Raw genomic sequence first — 17127 nt, 5'->3', positions numbered from 1 at the left:
ATGTTGCCATTATATCGATATCTGTAACTTTTCTTTTATTTTCACAAATATAATTTTTTTGGTGTACTTCATGAATAGGTTTGATGCCCTGTTTTTTGTAATCACGATAAACAAAAACAATAATGGATGCGAAGCTCAAATGTACATTTATAAAAGGAGATGATAAAAAGGTAACTGTTCTTTGTGTTTCCTACAATGGAGCTGATTTCAAAAAGCCGCCACCTGGTATCTTATTTCAGGATAATGTTCCCACCCACAGGTGTTTCAGGATGTATGAATCCTCATTTGGGAATCTCATCTGCAACTGAAAGGGAGACAGGAAAAGCACTGTCTGAACTAGTAATGCAAATGAAGCCAAAATATCCCCATGTTTGAGTCCAGCTGCAGGTAAGTGCTGGTCAAAGGGATGTGCTGAAAAATACCGATCTCACTGATCCTGCTTTTTATGCAAAAATTATGTACATTTTTCTTCTTGTGTTTCTAGCATCATTGTAGTCTTGTGTTGGTAAGGCTGCTTTATGCTTTCATTTCAACTTAAATAGCTCCCACTGGCCGGCAAACCCCCCACATATAAAACATAATATGTCTCAGCTACATCTATATGAAACTACCATATAATGCTTCTTATATTTCAACTTATAAGACACATCCTTCAGTGAGTAACTGTACACCCCTGAGCAAAATGTTAAGACTGAGGAAAAAAAGTATTCATGTTTTGTGCTGATGGATTGCCACCAGGTAGTAAAAGGAGCATTAAAATGCAAAAAGAAGAAAGAGGAGTGATGGACCTGCTTCTTCTCTTTGCATTGTGATTTTCTGCTTCCACTTTGGTTACAATACAACCACTGCATTGAACGGTGAATCAGCAGCATGTCGTTTTTGAAAATGTTTTTGCTAATTTAACACATTCTTTGTGCTCTGTCTTAATTCTGTTTTAAGAGCCTGCAGGTTCATCTCTCAGGGATGGTTGGTGAATGGCAGTTTTTTTTATCATGTATGTGTGGCTTATCTGTGTTGCTATGGACACCGCTTCACGTGACACTCTTAAAGGGAGGATGTGGTATGACATCCGTAGTGTAGTACAGCAAAGGTGATTTACCCCCCCCAGTTGGTCCCCTAAGTCTAGTTCCGGTGGGATTTCGGTGATAAAAAACGAAGTTCCAGGTAGCAGTAAAGACAATATTCTTCTCAAAACAATATGCGTTCAAAAGAGTAATACACAAACACGTTTCCTGGAAATCAGGCCTCAAATATTGCTTTGTTTCCCACCACATTTTCCATTAAAAACCAGAGCAATGTTTGTCCATGCAGAAAATGTAATACTGCAATGACTCACTACGTAATGCTAACCTGCAATCCTGCACACAAGAGTTGAATGCTAGGGAGATATCTGGTTATTGTAATGAAGACATTTGCAATTCTTATTTTACACCTGCGGTTCATTTGATTTGCATTTCCAAATGTTTTGTATCTATTTCACTCTTTAAACAGTATCGGTTACTCTCGCTGGAGTGAGAGTCGGGGAGTGACAGATGTGATGTCATAAAGGATGTTGATGTGACAATCAGAAGAAGCCTGTATCTTTATTGTCAGCGACTATAAATGCACACTTTCGTTGTTGCATTGATATTTTGAAGTGCTCTTCTATGAGATTTACGGTTAAAAAAATTGATTTTTTAGAAGGAAGCCAAGGTGTCTACAAACCGATCATGGTATGTGATGTGATGTTGAGTTTACATGATGTCTGGCATGCACAGGTCTGTGAGGTCCAAGTCACAATGTCATTTTTTTAACGCTCCTACACATAAAGACACTCCAAAGACCCGTTGGAACTCCCAGTCTTCCATGGCACAGGTAAATAGAGCAACAGCTCTTCTTTTCCAGTAGTTCCAGATATATGTGACCTTCTGTTTTTTTCTTTATATTGGACAGTTGGCTGAGCTTTTTAGACTCCCAGTAGAAGAACCTGATCCCACCTGAGGTGAAGAAATGACTGACCTACTAGTAGAGGAGAATAATAAATCACTGAGCATAAAGTAAGCTGACTAAAACCCACAGTGACATTGCACCTAAACTACACTATATTCATTTTGATTCTATACATTTTGATTCTATGTTTTCCCAGTGTTCGCAGGGTTGGGGACTTCAAATGGGAAGCTTGTAAGATTATGAAAATACCTTCACAATATCACGGTTCGATTATCGCGCCCTCGCTATATCGTGTTTTTCAAAAATGAATAAATAATCGCTGTTTTATGGTAGAGTATTATCAGTCAAAACATATTGGAATACAAGTGATATGTAGTATTCTGGTCACTTGGTGGCAGTAATGACACAACACATTGAACCTTATTTGAAGTACTATTGAGGAACTGATACGTATTTATCTGTACTGTACATACTGAACTTGAAACTAAAACCAGGAAATTGCAACAAAACAGAAAGCTGTAAAGCATACAAGTACTCAAGAGTCAAATTCCATGTTGAGTACAATAAATTTGTTCATGTTGGCAGGTCTGCAGTAACACTGAAGTACTCCTTACTTATCACATCACCTCACCAGGAAAGATCGCCTCACTGAAATACCCTAACAGACAGACAGACAGATAGAATAAAGGAATAAATAATACAGCATTTTGTAAGTTAATAGTCACAACTTCCCACTGCATGTTGTCTCATCGAGAAATCCCAGCCGGCAAAGAATAAATGCCAGCTATTATTTAATAATTCATGACTGAATGTAGTGACATTTTAAGAACCTGTTAAATCTGCTATTGGTTTTTTACGGCTGCTGTTGGGCTAGAAAAAATACCTCCGACCTGTCAGTGGCAGGATGAAGAGAATCTCTGTATAGAATAATAGCATTATATTGGACAGCCTCATCCTTGGGTGTCCTCCAAGGGTGGGAGGCAGGATCCACTCTGTCAGTCAAACGACTGACATGACGAAACAACCAATTTAGATGATTCAATTACCATACATGTTATGCCAAGGAAAAGGAAGTACAATTGAACCTGAGCTACAGTGCTACCATAATATTGTGCTAAATTTAGATTTTTGGGCATTGCATTTGTCTGCTCATGCCTTTAGTGCCTTTAATCATGGATATTTATTGAGCCATGGAGAACATACTCTTTGGTGTTTAATCAATAAAGCCATCTTTACAAGGTCAAAGCTTGAGTGCAGGCTTTGACACTTATTCATAATATGGGCCCTTTGGACAAAAAAAACATCCCATATTGATTCCAAACCGGACCACAATAATTGAATTTCTGCAATTCCATGATAATAAATTGACATTTTTCGTACTTAAAGCATAAAAACATAAAGGTTTTAACATTATTAGAGCCCTAGACATGGAATAACATCACATTTACACACCTGTAATTTATTGTTTACACCACATTGCAACTCTTATGGCTGCTAACTAGCAAGCTTGCGAACCCCTAATTTATTTCTTCTAAATTCAAGAGGCCAAAAACCTACCACTTCCACACGTAATGGGAGGAGAACTGGATAACTTTTTTTCCACTCAAAAATGTCAGACATGTCAAGGCTGACTTCATGCAGTGTTAAGGTAAAGTAATGTAAGGTAATGTCTAAATTTTCATCTGCATATATTATACTGTGATATTGCATATCACTAATATTTCAATGTTTGGACTAAACCACAGTGTATCATCAAACAGCTATCATTTATTCAGTAATTATTTCAGAAAAAACAAAGTAGTAAACAGCAACAGTCAATTAAATTCTACAGGACAGGGGGTTGATTGTTGACTATGACAAGTCAAGAATTGGGGGTTTAGCTACAAATCCCCTTTTCGGGTGGCGTGAAACCAGGTAAACTGCAAAAAATAGGCGAGGAAAACCTTGTTCCGTCTTCATTTACTTAGACATGACTTAGACATAATGACATCTTTTTCCACTCCCACTCCGTCAGCTTGCATAGCCTCATTTGTCAGGGACACTGAATGTATAATATTGAATGGTGTGGACCCGGAGTACGCGCTTTCAAAATGTCTTATCCACACCTCTTATTGACACCGACTGTGCACAGAAGAGAATCCTGGGACTTTTTTTCCGGGGTGACCTTTATTCTGGTTATATAGTTTCCTGCATGACATGCTTGTATTGTTGACTATAAATTGTTACGGCCTCTTTCAAGGAGGTTGTTTTTTTTCCATCAGTATCAGTTAGTGTTTGGTTTATTGCGGCTAATTTTTCCACTACATCTTTTTTTTTCTATTTTATAACCTGTCATTTGCATAATGGATTATTTTTCTGGCAAACCATCCGGGGTGTCTAGTGAATGACAATAGCACGCAAGAAGCGCATTGTTCCTGCGTGGGTATGCGTTGTCACCACCGCTTCTTGCGTCCAACGGGATGCCACACACCAGCAGGCATTACCCTTAGCTTCATTAGTTCCATCATTTGCAGGGGACCTACTTGAAAATTTCTCTCCGACTTGCTCTAAGAAGTGGTGGAGCAGTTAACCTATTCATGTGAATGAGAAAAGATCACGGTCAGGATAGGTTGCTGTGCATTGGCAGTGCTTTTATGGATTTTTCATAAGTCAAATTTTTTTGTTCAAGGGTGTACACTACAGGTAAAATGATGTTAAACGTTCACTTCTGTACTTCGACTTGCATCACATGGACGGGGCTGGTTCATTACCTTAGTTATCCTCGCCCATGTTGTACCCGAATGTTCTTCCTGCTTGTTGCTACTCTTTGCAAACCCTTTTCCTCTAAAACACTTTTTATTTGCATGCTGCCTTGGTCTCTGCTGTGTCAAGCATTCGAGAGCCACATGCAGATTGTGAAAAGCTTTCAACAGACCTCTGCATATTTTTTATGGCATTAGTGCAGAAAAAGTAAAAAAAAAAAAAAAGGATTACCCTCCAAGCATAATCACCCTTCTTGCAAAACTAAGTAAAAGTGATGTTAAATGCTCAGTTGTCCATCCACTTGTCATTTGTAATTATGGCTGCATTATTTTTCTATAAATATGTGTTTTGGATGAACATTTTTGGGTGTCTGGAATTTGCTTTGGTTAGAGTTCAGTTTGGTTTGAGTCGGATGTTAACCAAGGCACCACAGTTTAGGTCCACAGGCATTAGGAAAGCTTCTTATGATTTGGTCTTTATACATCTCCACAGCGACCAGTCCAGGGTGTACTCAAAGACAGCTGGGATAGGCTCCAGCATACCCTGGATATCGCCACAGTAATCTTGTACTTTGCAGTACTTACTTGCTACTAAGTAAGAGCCTAATAAATTTAATTTGGACATTTTTGTAGTTCACATATGTATTATACAGTGTACAGTTCTGTGTTGTTTGTGTATGTGTTTCACTGCTCTTTTCAAGGAGCTGCTGTCCTCATGATACTGAACTAGGTGGAGGGAGGTGGGCGGTGCAGAGCAGGGGTGGGTGATACTGCACATTTTGGTATCGATCTGATACCAACGAAATACAGCCCATCATATGGATACTGATACTGATACTTTTTGCTTGAACTCATTAAATGATACTTTTTCTTGAAGTTTTGTCTAGATCATGGAATGGTTTTGTGATTTTTGCTTTTAATTTGTTACTCATTAAAGTCAAAACAAAATAGGTCAAATAATTTATGTTTAATTGTTATTAATATCGGGCTGCACGGCGGATGAGTGGTTAGCGCGCAGACCCGAGTTCAATTCCACCTTCGGCCATCTCTGTGTGGAGTTTGCATGTTATCCCCGTGCATACGTGGGTTTTCTCCGGGTACTCCGGTTTCCTCCCACATTCCAAAAACATGCTAGGTTAATTGGCGACTCCAAATTGTCCATAGGTATGAATGTGAGTGTGAATGGTTGTTTGTCTATATGTGCCCTGTGATTGGCTGGCCACCAGTCCAGGGTGTACCCCGCCTCTCGCCCGAAGACAGCTGGGATAGGCTCCAGCACCCCTTGTGAGGATAAGCGGTAGAAAATGAATGAATGAATATGTTATTATTGTTATTAAAACAAGAGGAGAAACATTTTAGGTTTTTTTTTTTTTTTTTTAGAAATGTGCCCATCTACATCTCTTATTTCCCCAAAGCCCTGCTGTGTCAAATGACTGATTCCCTTAAGAGTTCATTCATTAATTTTCTACCACTTCGCAGGGGTGCTGGAGCCTATCCCAGCTGTCTTTGGGCGAGAGGCGGGGTACACCCTGGACTGGTTGCCAGCCAATCACAGGGCACATATAGACAAACAACCATTCACACTCACATTCATAGCTATGGACAATTTGGAGTCGCTAATTAACCTAGCATGTTTTTGGAATGTGGGAGGAAACCGGAAAACCCACGCATGCACGGGGAGAACATGCAAACTCCACATAGAGATGGCCAAGGGTGGAATCAAACTCGGGTCTCCTAGCTGTGAGGCCTGCGTGCTAACCACTCGTCCGCCGTGCAGCCTACTGCCTATCCCCACTGTCTTTGGGCGAGAGGTGGGGTACACTGTGGACTGGTCGCCAGCCAATCACAGGGCACATATAGACAAACAACCATTCACACTCACATTCATACCTATGGACAATTTGGAGTCGCTAATTAACCTAGCATGTTTTTGGAATGTGGGAGGAAACCGGAGTACCCGGAGAAAATCCACGCATGCACGGGGATAACATGCAAACTCTACACAGAGATGGCCGAGGGTGGAATTGAACCCTGTTCTCCTAGCTGTGAGGTCTGCGCGCTAACCACTTGCCGCTGTGCAGCCCCCCCTTAAGAGTTCGTAAAAAAAAAAACACAATAATGTAACAATCTGAACAACACAACAAAAACACAGACAACTGAAAAGTATCGATATCACCATAGTAGTATCGCTTGGTAGAGAGAGGCCGCTGGTATCGACAATATCGATATTAGTATCGATCCGCCCACCTCGTACAGTGAGAAAGCTACGTGTTGCTGCGCAGCAACAGACGAGATATGGAGCGAGAGAGGGAGAGAGAGAGAAAGAGAAAGGATTCCCCTTTACAAACAAAAGCATCCGAGAGGAGTGGACGTGCGTGTTTGCGTGCCCACAGCCCAGACTGTGTGGCTCCGATGCTGCACATACACACAAAATACACGACAGTTATTTTCGTCATATTCGGCATTGCTCCCTTTGGAGGAGTTCTTCACTCCGTCTGACTGAGACGCGCCTGCAGCTTTCCGGGAGGTAATGCGCACATTTTAGAGCAGACAACTCGACCACAAATTACCAGGATGCTGTCACCAGAGTCATCTGCAGGGATTTGGTGACCCACTTGCAGTAAGTTCTTTGTTTGCATGTGTTCTGTAATGAAAACATAAAAATATGAATCCAAATGATGCATCTTCAGTCGTTTACCTGTGCAGATATGACAGGGCATATCCTGAGGGAACCCGGTGGCACCGCCATCCATATCAACGTGGGAGGCTTCAAGAAGCGTCTCCACTCAGACACGCTCTCCCGGTTCCCGGAGACGAGGCTGGCGCGTCTTCTTCAGTGCCAGTCCAGGGAGTCCATACTGGAGCTGTGTGACGACTACGATGACACCGAGAAGGAGTTTTACTTCGATAGGAACCCTGCACTTTTCCCGTATGTGTTGAATTTCTACAACACGGGTCGGCTGCATGTCATGGCCGAGCTGTGCATCTTTTCATTCAGCCAGGAGATCGAGTACTGGGGCATCAATGAGTTCTTCATCGACTCCTGCTGCAGCGGCGCTTATCACTGTCGGAAAATGGACCAGGATCGAGAGGAATGGGATGGAAGCGATGAAGGTAGCACCACTTCATCATTCGATGAGCTTCTGGAGTTTTACAACGATGCCACGAAATTTGACAAGCAGCCGCTGGGGAGCACACGCAGGCGCGTCTGGCTGATGCTGGACAACCCAGGCTACTCCGGAGCCAGCCGCATCATCAGCATCCTCTCCATCCTGGTCGTGCTCGGCTCCATCGCCACCATGTGTATGAACAGCATGAGCGAGTTCAGTCTGATGGACCGTGAGGGCCGACCCGTGGAGGACCCCCGCTTTGAGATCGTGGAACACTTCGGTATCGCTTGGTTCACCTTGGAGTTGGTGGCCAGGTTCGCCGTGGCGCCCGACTTAGTGCATTTTTTTGAGCACCCGCTAAACGTGATCGACTTGGTGTCCATACTTCCCTTTTACCTGACACTCGTCATCAATCTGGTAGTGGAGAGCAGCCCTGCACTCGCCAATTTGGGTCGAGTCGCTCAAGTACTTCGGCTCATGAGGATTTTCCGAATCCTTAAGCTGGCCCGCCACTCCACCGGGCTGCGTTCCCTGGGGGCCACCCTGAGGAACAGCTACAAGGAGGTGGGTCTGCTGCTTCTCTACTTGGCAGTCGGGGTGTCTTTTTTCTCAGTCATGGCCTACACAGTGGAGAACGAGGACAGCGAGGACCTGTCCACCATCCCAGCGTGCTGGTGGTGGGCCACGGTCAGCATGACCACAGTCGGCTACGGAGACGTGGTGCCCTTGTCTTTAGCGGGAAAGCTGACGGCCTCAGCTTGCATCCTGGCGGGGATCTTAGTAGTGGTGCTTCCCATCACGCTCATTTTCAATAAATTCTCCCTCTTTTACAAGAGACAAAAACAGTTGGAGATCGCTATGCGAAGCTGCGATTTTGACGAGGGCATCAAAGAGGTGCCGTCCGTCAACCTGAGGAACTATTACGCACACAAAGTGAAGTCTCTCATGGCCAGCCTGTCAAACATGAGTCGGAGTTCACCCAGTGAACACAGCCTGAACGAGTCCATACACTGAAGGTGGTCTTGTGTGATGAGCTGTCCCGGGTTCTGAAACATTGAGCACCAAAGCTGTGTTTCCTTCCATCATGTTGGAAATAGGGTTGCAAAATTGACGGGATTTACAGGCGCAAACTCCATGGGGGGGTTAAGATTCTCCTTCCTCAATTTAAATAAGAATTCATGGGAATGAAGTGGAGTGATTTATATGAACGGTATTTCATCCGATCGTAATAATGACAAAATTTTTTAATAATCCTTTGGAAATTGCTTGGTTGAAACTATTTAAAAAAAATAATTGTAATTAAATTAATTATTAAATAATATATTAAAAAATAATTAATTAAATTAATAACTTTTTTATTTTTTTTAATTAATCTATACATTTCTACACTTTTCCCTGCCATTAAACATTAAAATTAAAATGACAAAATGTCGGTACCTCAGTTTTTATTCATTTTTCGAAATAAAAAAATAAACTGTATAAAAACATTTAATCCTCCTAAAAATATTAAAATAAATTAATTTTACAGAGAGTAATTATAGCAATTTATATGGAGAATAATACAGAACAATGCAAAAATAATAATAAAAAATAGAAATGATGAATGGATGGAACTTATTGTTGATGTGACCCTTACGTACATCCTGGGGAGATCAAATTCAGTTGTCTTACTCACTTGATCAAATTGCTGGCACTCGCAACTTCCTTTGGCCTCATGGGTCAAACAAATGTGCCAGCAACGCTTTTTTTGGGCAAAGTCTTCTGCTGGCTCTCTCTTCCCTCTGCGCTCCCTTCCCTGCTTTGCTTCTCATGTCTCGTTTTGTCCTGTCTCGTTCATGAGTGTCCACATCAGGGGCCACATTTAGAAAATTTAAAGGGGACCTATTACTGTATCATTTTTTCCACTTTTCTGCCATGTGAATGTAGTTTCAATGTTGTCTTCTCAATGCGGACCCGTGTATCCGGAAGTCCTCGGGAGTGCTGCGACCAATCACAACATCCTGGTGTGGAGTAAATTAAACAGGCCGTTTGGGGCAGAAGCAGGAAGTCCATGGAAACACTGCAGAAAGAGTAGGATTGTGTGAGTTATTGTGTGCAGTTACTCTATAGAAGTCCAATTACACTCAATACAAAGCATCAAATATGACCATAATAGGTCCCCTTTAAAGGATGTTGAGGGTCATTTTGGTATTCAGTTTTCTTTATTTTATTTACTCAATCAACATTTATTGTTTTTAGTGTGTTATTTTGTTCACTATTCAATGTGAGCCCAGTCATGTTTTATGTTTCATTTCTGTATAGAATATTGATTGGGGACACACAAAAATCAATCCGCAAACGGCCCGAAAATTTCCGCTTTTTATCTCTAAATGTTTCTAACGACATGGATGAAGACTAGTGGAAAAAAAATGGCAGGCCAGCAGGAGATCCTCGCATTTACTGGCATTCATAAGAGCCTACCCTTATGCACAGTAGTTTAAGTATAAAGAACACAAACAAGTTGTGTTTGAATTCAAGTAGTAGACGGCCAAGTGTCAATATTTAGTGTCGATAGTTTAGTACCGTGGTAGACGTGTTTTTGTGTACACTGCACCCAAAAGGTTCAATAGCTGTATGTATACATTCAGTATATCAACAATATACCACTCCCATAGTTTTGCATGACGATTTTAATGAAGACTTTCACGTCTGATTGGATTAGTTATCAACCTCACTAATACCGTATATTCCAATCATTCCCATAAATTCCTTATAACTCCCATGGAAAGTTTTCACCTTAGAAGATTCCTTCAATTTTGCAATCCTCCCTGCATCTCTGTAGCTGCGTGCAATAACTTGTGTTGGTTCTCAGTGGAAATAACAGCAACTATAGTGGACCTTGAGTATTACTAACCACTGTGCACAAACAGTATTTGACGAAAACTAAATGAAAAAGATATGTGGTTGTTTTCAGTCTTATATATGTAGTACTCCATCCCTACTCGTTATAGCAAATGTATCTGAAGTGTAAGCATCAGTCAAATGTGATATTGTGGTTTTGCAGCACCATGACTTCAGATGTGTAATGCAAAGTGAATTAAACATGAAAAACATGAATGAGTTTTTTTTATTTTGTCACATCGAATGCATAATCAAGTTTGACTAATAACATTTGTAATCGTGACTGACATCTTATGGAAAACATTTTGACAAGTAAGGAACAGCAGAATAGAATACAAGACAGTTTTTTTTCTGCTGATTAGCTGCATTATTCACATTTTCTGTAAATGGCAATGGCATCCAATAAAATCTTTAAAAGAGACACCTCAGAGAGTTCTTTGCCATGGGGTGCCATGTTGAACTTTCGGTGAAATATCTGAGATGGAACGCCAAATTTACACACCTGCTCCCCATTCACACCCTTATTATATTTACCCAAGCAATCCAATTTGAAATTCAAACCAAATGTTTCAAGAGTATAGCCATTCTTCTGTGACTACCATTAAATCATAAAGGAATTATAACAGTTCTTTCTCAAGGGATGGGAATCCTAATAAGAAACCTGCCTATTGTCACATATTCAATATTGAGCTTAATTCACACACAATGAAAAATCGGTTTTCCTCCCACAGTCCAAAACATGTCAAGCTAATTGGAGACTCTAGATCTGTGATTCTTAACCATAAATTGGGCCTCAAGCGCCACCTATTGGGCCGCAAAAATTATCAACTTAAGTTATCAACTGACTGACTAGCCGCTAATGCTATGTTATACATGAGACGCTCAGTTGCAGTGCAGCTTCCGACCAAATGGTGGCGGTAATGCGTCAGTCAGTTGTTTAACAAGCTCAGTGAAGATCAGAAGAAGACATTCAACTACAACCCGCAATGGAGTGAAGTTTTTCAAACGAAAAATGAAAAACTTCAAAATGAAGACAAAAGTGGTGCCAGTTCCCTCCAAAAGACTACATTTTTATGTAAGTACCACCCGTGACTTCATCAAGTACGGCTTTGGAAATGGAGGAAGCGAGGCGGAACCGTGTGGAGTGTTGTCTGACGCTATGTAACGCTTTCAAAGTAAAATCTAAATATTTGTCTTTTTTTTTTTTATTAATAAGCCCGACTTAAGCCTTCATAATTTTTCTTGCTTGATTTGTTCTATGAATTATTAGCAAAAGTTAAGATAGGTTTAATAATAATTATAATGTCATATTATTCATTAAACTTTTCAGGTGTTAGCTTGTTAGCTTGTTACACTGAGTGGATTGTGATTTATTGAAAACAATGATTGTGATTTATTGAAAACAAATTAATGAGACCAATTAAGTATATACAGTGTTATTATTTAATGGGTTAATATTTAATTTTCTGCACTGAAAAATATTGTCCATTAGTCTGAATGGGAGGTTGACTTCTTCTTTACAGTGTATGTGCCCTGTGATTGACAGGTAACCAGTCCAAGTGACCATAATGAGGACAAGCTGAATAGAAATTGGATGAATTTTGTGAGTTTGACTCTTAATTTGCGTTGATTCTGTCTGGGTATTCATTTGACATTTTTTAAAAGACCTTTAATAGAGAGAATATTTCGGTTCCTACAGTGTGCTACTGGTATTGTCATGGTTCACATCACTGACTTTCTTGCAAATATAAGTGAATATAGGTCACCAGGACCCTTGAGGTAGACGATGGAGAAGTCCGTCCCTCCTTGCATCCCCCTCGTCTGTATTATTATCCTCTGACAGTAGCAACAGGGAAGTTCCCCTGCTGTTATATTATTAATATGGTTAGAGATTGAAGAAATTGTATGCAATAGTTAATTAAAGGGGATGCTGGACGTGGATGCACAGTGTGTTACCGTGTGTGGTAGGAATACTGATCCAATTACGGCAAGATGATCAACTTCACGCTTCTATTTTCACAGCTTCACTCCATCACGGTTTTCAAAGATACTGTATATTATTCTGTTTTGTGGTTTAATACTGCTTACTATTGGAAAAATGCATATTTAGTTTAATTTATGGCCTAAAGTAAGCATGTTCAAGCATACAAATAGCTAAATTAATTTAAAGCATTCAGAAAATGCATTCATTGATTTTTGTAAACTTGACTTGTCATCTATCCATGCATGTTTTCAATTGGATTTAGATCAGGGGAACATGCAGGATGGTCCAAAAAAAAGTGAGGTCCTTTCTCTTGTGAACTGCAGCATTGTCCTGTTGAAAAGGCCAGTCATTATCAAACAGATGAGAGCCTTCAATCATGAGAAATGCCCCCTGCAATCATAACATACACAAGACCTTCTGAAATAAAAAGGTGGGGTGTTGCTGTCCTTGTAAAAGTAGCCGTTGAGAAACATGTTCATAACAACACTGACATTTCTATGTATTTGTAAATATTCACATATTATTAAGGCTATCCATGTTCCTCCTTTTCTCTCCTTCCCATCTATTTTCCTGGATAATGAACTCCCTCAGTATGAAAGCGTACACTCATCCCCATGGTATCAGGCAATGGTGATAATTGCCTAATTTGTTGCAATTACTATGTTGCTACATGACTGCTGCAGTTTATTTCATTAATCCCCGTGGTGTTTGACTTGTACAGTGCAGTTTGCAGTAGCCATTCCCAGGGCAACAGCATATAAATGAAACTAATTATAGTCACAAATTGAGTTATTCTTTGTTATGTAGGGTAATATCGTAATGTCAAAAACCATCAAAAAAAAAAAACATCAAAATCGTGACTTGACTCTGACTCCGTCCAATTCGCGTTACTCAAGTCCACAACCTCTGGCTAGTACACATGCACCCAAATATAAAGGTGCATTCACACTCACTCTGAGAAAAACAGAAAACACGCTTGCCAACACATTGGAAATTGCAGGAGGTCATTGCTCAATATAACAGTCTACCTCACAGTTTCATCTTAACATCTAACATTAAACTCATCACACAACAACTTAACAATCAAAATCTATGAAATATGCATAAAATGTACCAAAACAAGTGTCAAGCAACATAGATGGATGGTCCTGCAAAGCTGCCTCCGTCCACCAGAGGTAAGGAGACCGGATCAAAGAGGGAGGCTGATGTCATTGCAGCAACCCAATGATTGCATTGTATACTTTTGGAGTGTTAAGTTGCTTTGTGATGAACTTAGTGTTGTGCATTACATGATGAATCAGACTGTTATATTGTTGTACTGTTATATATAATGACCTCCTGCAATTTTCAGAGGCTACCAGCGTTTAAAAGAAACAGGGAGACCCACTGTTTAGGGTGGGAAATAGCTATTAGCAACCCCGCTCCCTTGTATGCACACTCTATAATGCTACATAGGCTACCGGAATCAGGAATTCTCCTATTCCCTACAGAAAAGGAGTCCCCTTGTTCTTTTTTGACCAACATGACACAGATTGATCATCAAGAAGACCTCATTACTTTTTCATGGATAGTTTCCAAATTCAAAAAACCTTTTCCCTCTCAGAAACGCCAAGGTTACCATTAATTGAGCTTCAGACAGTTGTGGAGATAGTGATGGATGGGTGATATTTCATCAGAAAGCCCACTCTGCTTTGGATGCCAGGACAAGCCTTTATTCCATCAATCAGCCAGGAATTAGGTTTTTCCTTTATCCAGAGGCAAGAATCTATTTGCTCTTGTCTGGTGGTGCCACAGGGCTTTAAACACCAGAGAAAAAGGCATGCAAGTGGCTGTGGACTAAATGACATTTTGTCACTGTTGACACGGTAAACACTCCTCTCAGAGGGACGCTTCCTTTCCTTCAAGTCTCAGACAAAATAATGGCAAAAGCGATATGAAGATGAATGCACTATCACGCTAAGTCGGTGGTGTACGCTTCTTTTTGTATGAGGAACAAAATGGAGCAAAAAAAATGGAATAATCCTGATATATCCTAAATTTGAGCTTTTTTGTTTTTTGTTCTGTTCCCTCCTACACTCTCTCCTGTGTACTGTTCTGCATCTCGTCTATTACCAGTGTATATTTTTTCTATTAGCCTTCTGTTTGTTTTTCCGCACTGTCGCCTTTGGTCATTATATTTTTGTGCTTGCCTTGGACTTGTTCAATGTGTTGTTTACAGTTTTGTGCTTTTGAACTTTCTGCTCTGCTCTTATTTTAATGACTCACTAAATCGCTACGAAAGCTGAACCTGAAGTTAAAAAAATAATCGTGCCTTTTTATAAACAAACATGGAATTACATCAACTAGAATGGCACACAACAGAACAAATACTGAACATTTTACTGGAAAAGGAGCTAAAGTATAGATTTTTTTTCGGACGCATACAAAAGCATACAAGGTTCTTTTTTGGGTTATGCCAGCACAAAGTCAAATTTCCGATGCTGTAGAAAATGCTAAAATGCTAAAGCTACTTACCATTGCGAGAAACTTTGGACAGTCCAGTCGCTACTTCTGGACCGGATTCGGCTTTATGTTAAAAGCGGACATTTTAAAAAGATAAATCGCAGTTTATTATCAACTCTTATAGAGTTGGAAGTCCTAAGCACTTCGTAGTGTGACCAACCACAGCAGAGTGGGCGTGTCTGGAGGTGGAATACATTAAAAAAAAAATCCAAAGAAATACAGCTGGAGTAGGTGCAGATTCTAGAACAGGGGTCAGCAACCTGCGGCTCCAGAGCCGCATGTGGCTCTTCAGCCTCTTTATTGTGGCTCCCTTTGCGATGCTTGAATATTTTTAACACCCGAGTGGGGAAAATGCACGTCTTTTGTAATGAGTTTTAAAAAATCCAACTTTGTCTGAGACCATGAATGCATCCTGAGTGAGTTCTGACTGCTATCCAGTTCAGTACATGAAGAAAAACAAGTAATACTTACCTACAAATCTAAAAAATAAATTCGAGATAATTTAAAAACAGCGGCATGGGAACTTGTTTTTACGTTTACAGTAGTTTACACATACATTTATGTAAGTTTATCTCCAAAACTAGCAAGAGTACTCCAACTCGTCTTTTCTTATCTGAACTACTTTGATACCCCCAAATTCCCTCCAATGTTGTTTTAAACATACTATATGTTTTGCGGCTCCAGGCTATTTTTCTTCAGTGGGCATTGGGTAAAATGGCTCTTTTCATAGTAAAGGTTACCGACCCCTGTTCTAGAAGAACTAGAAAGCTTTCTGTGCTGGTTATTGCGTGTAGCTGCTCTATAGGAGTCCACAACTCAAAACAGGGCCGAAAAATGAACATAATAGGTCCCCTATAAATTTTTATTTTGTCATTGGACACAATAAATTAATTTTCATCCTGCGCATCCTTTTCCAATGTCCTGTACAAACAAAGGTCAAACTCCTGACAAAGCGATATCATGATTGATAAGTCTCTGGGACCAGGATTCATCCTAATTACCGTTAGTCACAGTACTCAATATACTGCTTACTGGTGTACTCCAGTCTTTGTTTTCTGGCCTTGGGCAAGCGCCTCTCAACACATTGAATCACGGAATGATTACTGCCCCATGTTCATAATGACTGTAATCAAGGAGACCAAGTACAAAAAAGCAGCACCAATGGAAAAACATGTGAGTTACAGTTCACTATCTCGGTCTGGTTTTTTTTGTGTTCCCGGTTCCCGCTGAGTTTATCTTCCATGTACTCATTGTGACATGGCGTCTCCTCCAATCAGCTGCCATCTTTCACTTGTGTCTTGGTCGACTTGTCGAATCAGTCTCTGTCTTTAGTTACCTATTTTCTCTTAGTCCTTGACCTTGCCAGGTCATCATTGGTTTTGTGAATCTGGTCCTTGATACTGTCATAGTTTCTTTGCATGAATCCAATTGTTTTTAATATTTTATTAAGTCAATATCGCTGAATTTGAACCAAAGCTCTCCCTTTTTTCTTATTTAGCAACATACTATATATTAACACAACCATGAAACCTCACCACGTCACTGCAACTCGGGGTGCTGATTTAATTGGGTGCAGCAGTATAACACACATGGGCGCTTGTTCCCTGTGCTCCATGTACCTGACTTCTGATTTGCCAAAATCTTGCAGCAGCATCAAAGCATAGGAACACTGAGCTTGGCCAACAACATACAGTATGTCAGAGTTTCTTACCTGAATATTCTTGATAATGACAGACCAGGAAAACCTAGACTGCATAGTAAATATTTATTATAAGCAAGGCTCCACAGGAATATGAATCTCAATGTGCGGATACTTTAAGGGCTAACTGGTGATTGCTTTTTGCCTGAAATCCCACTCTGTCACTAGCTGTTGCCAAATCTAGGTCAGTGCCATTGCTCATACCAAGCAATAATAAATCAGCAAACTAATGATGATACGCTAATCTTCACTCCTAAATCAGCTTAATTTTTTAAAACACAA

At 40.3% G+C, this 17127-nt stretch overlaps 2 protein-coding genes across 6 annotated transcripts in view; both read left to right on the top strand.

The window, feature by feature from the left end:
- The first annotated feature begins 484 nt into the window (after positions 1–484).
- On the top strand, positions 485–9756 carry kcns2 (potassium voltage-gated channel modifier subfamily S member 2). Of its 4 annotated transcripts, none has more exons than XM_078790869.1 (3): positions 485–505; positions 940–2036; positions 7377–9756. In XM_078790869.1, exon 3 carries the CDS (start codon positions 7379–7381, stop codon positions 8792–8794), a length of 1416 nt encoding a protein of 471 aa, XP_078646995.1. In that variant the 5' UTR covers positions 485–505; positions 940–2036; positions 7377–7378; the 3' UTR covers positions 8795–9756. The 4 variants fall into 4 exon arrangements, with proteins under 4 accessions (XP_078646995.1, XP_078646994.1, XP_078646996.1 ...); XM_078790870.1 differs by lacking the exons at positions 485–505; positions 940–2036 and adding an exon at positions 6841–7290 and having other exon boundaries at positions 7377–7599; positions 7669–9756; XM_078790868.1 differs by lacking the exon at positions 485–505 and having other exon boundaries at positions 893–2036.
- A 1864-nt stretch (positions 9757–11620) lies between these two features.
- osr2 (odd-skipped related transciption factor 2) overlaps positions 11621–17127 on the top strand; it is a 74872-nt gene continuing 69365 nt past the window's right edge. For both annotated transcript variants that reach the window (XM_078790471.1, XM_078790469.1), the window contains exon 1: positions 11621–11735. The gene's annotated coding sequence lies outside the window, so the exon portion shown is untranslated. The remainder of the gene's footprint in view (positions 11736–17127) is intronic.

This window comes from Doryrhamphus excisus, linkage group LG5 (genome assembly GCF_037039965.1).
Source record: "Doryrhamphus excisus strain RoL-2023G ecotype Guam linkage group LG5, RoL_Dexc_Guam_v1.1, whole genome shotgun sequence".
Lineage (NCBI taxonomy): Eukaryota > Metazoa > Chordata > Actinopteri > Syngnathiformes > Syngnathidae > Doryrhamphus > Doryrhamphus excisus.
Note: the sequence above shows the minus strand (reverse complement) of the source record. Positions and strands in the feature narration are given on the sequence as shown.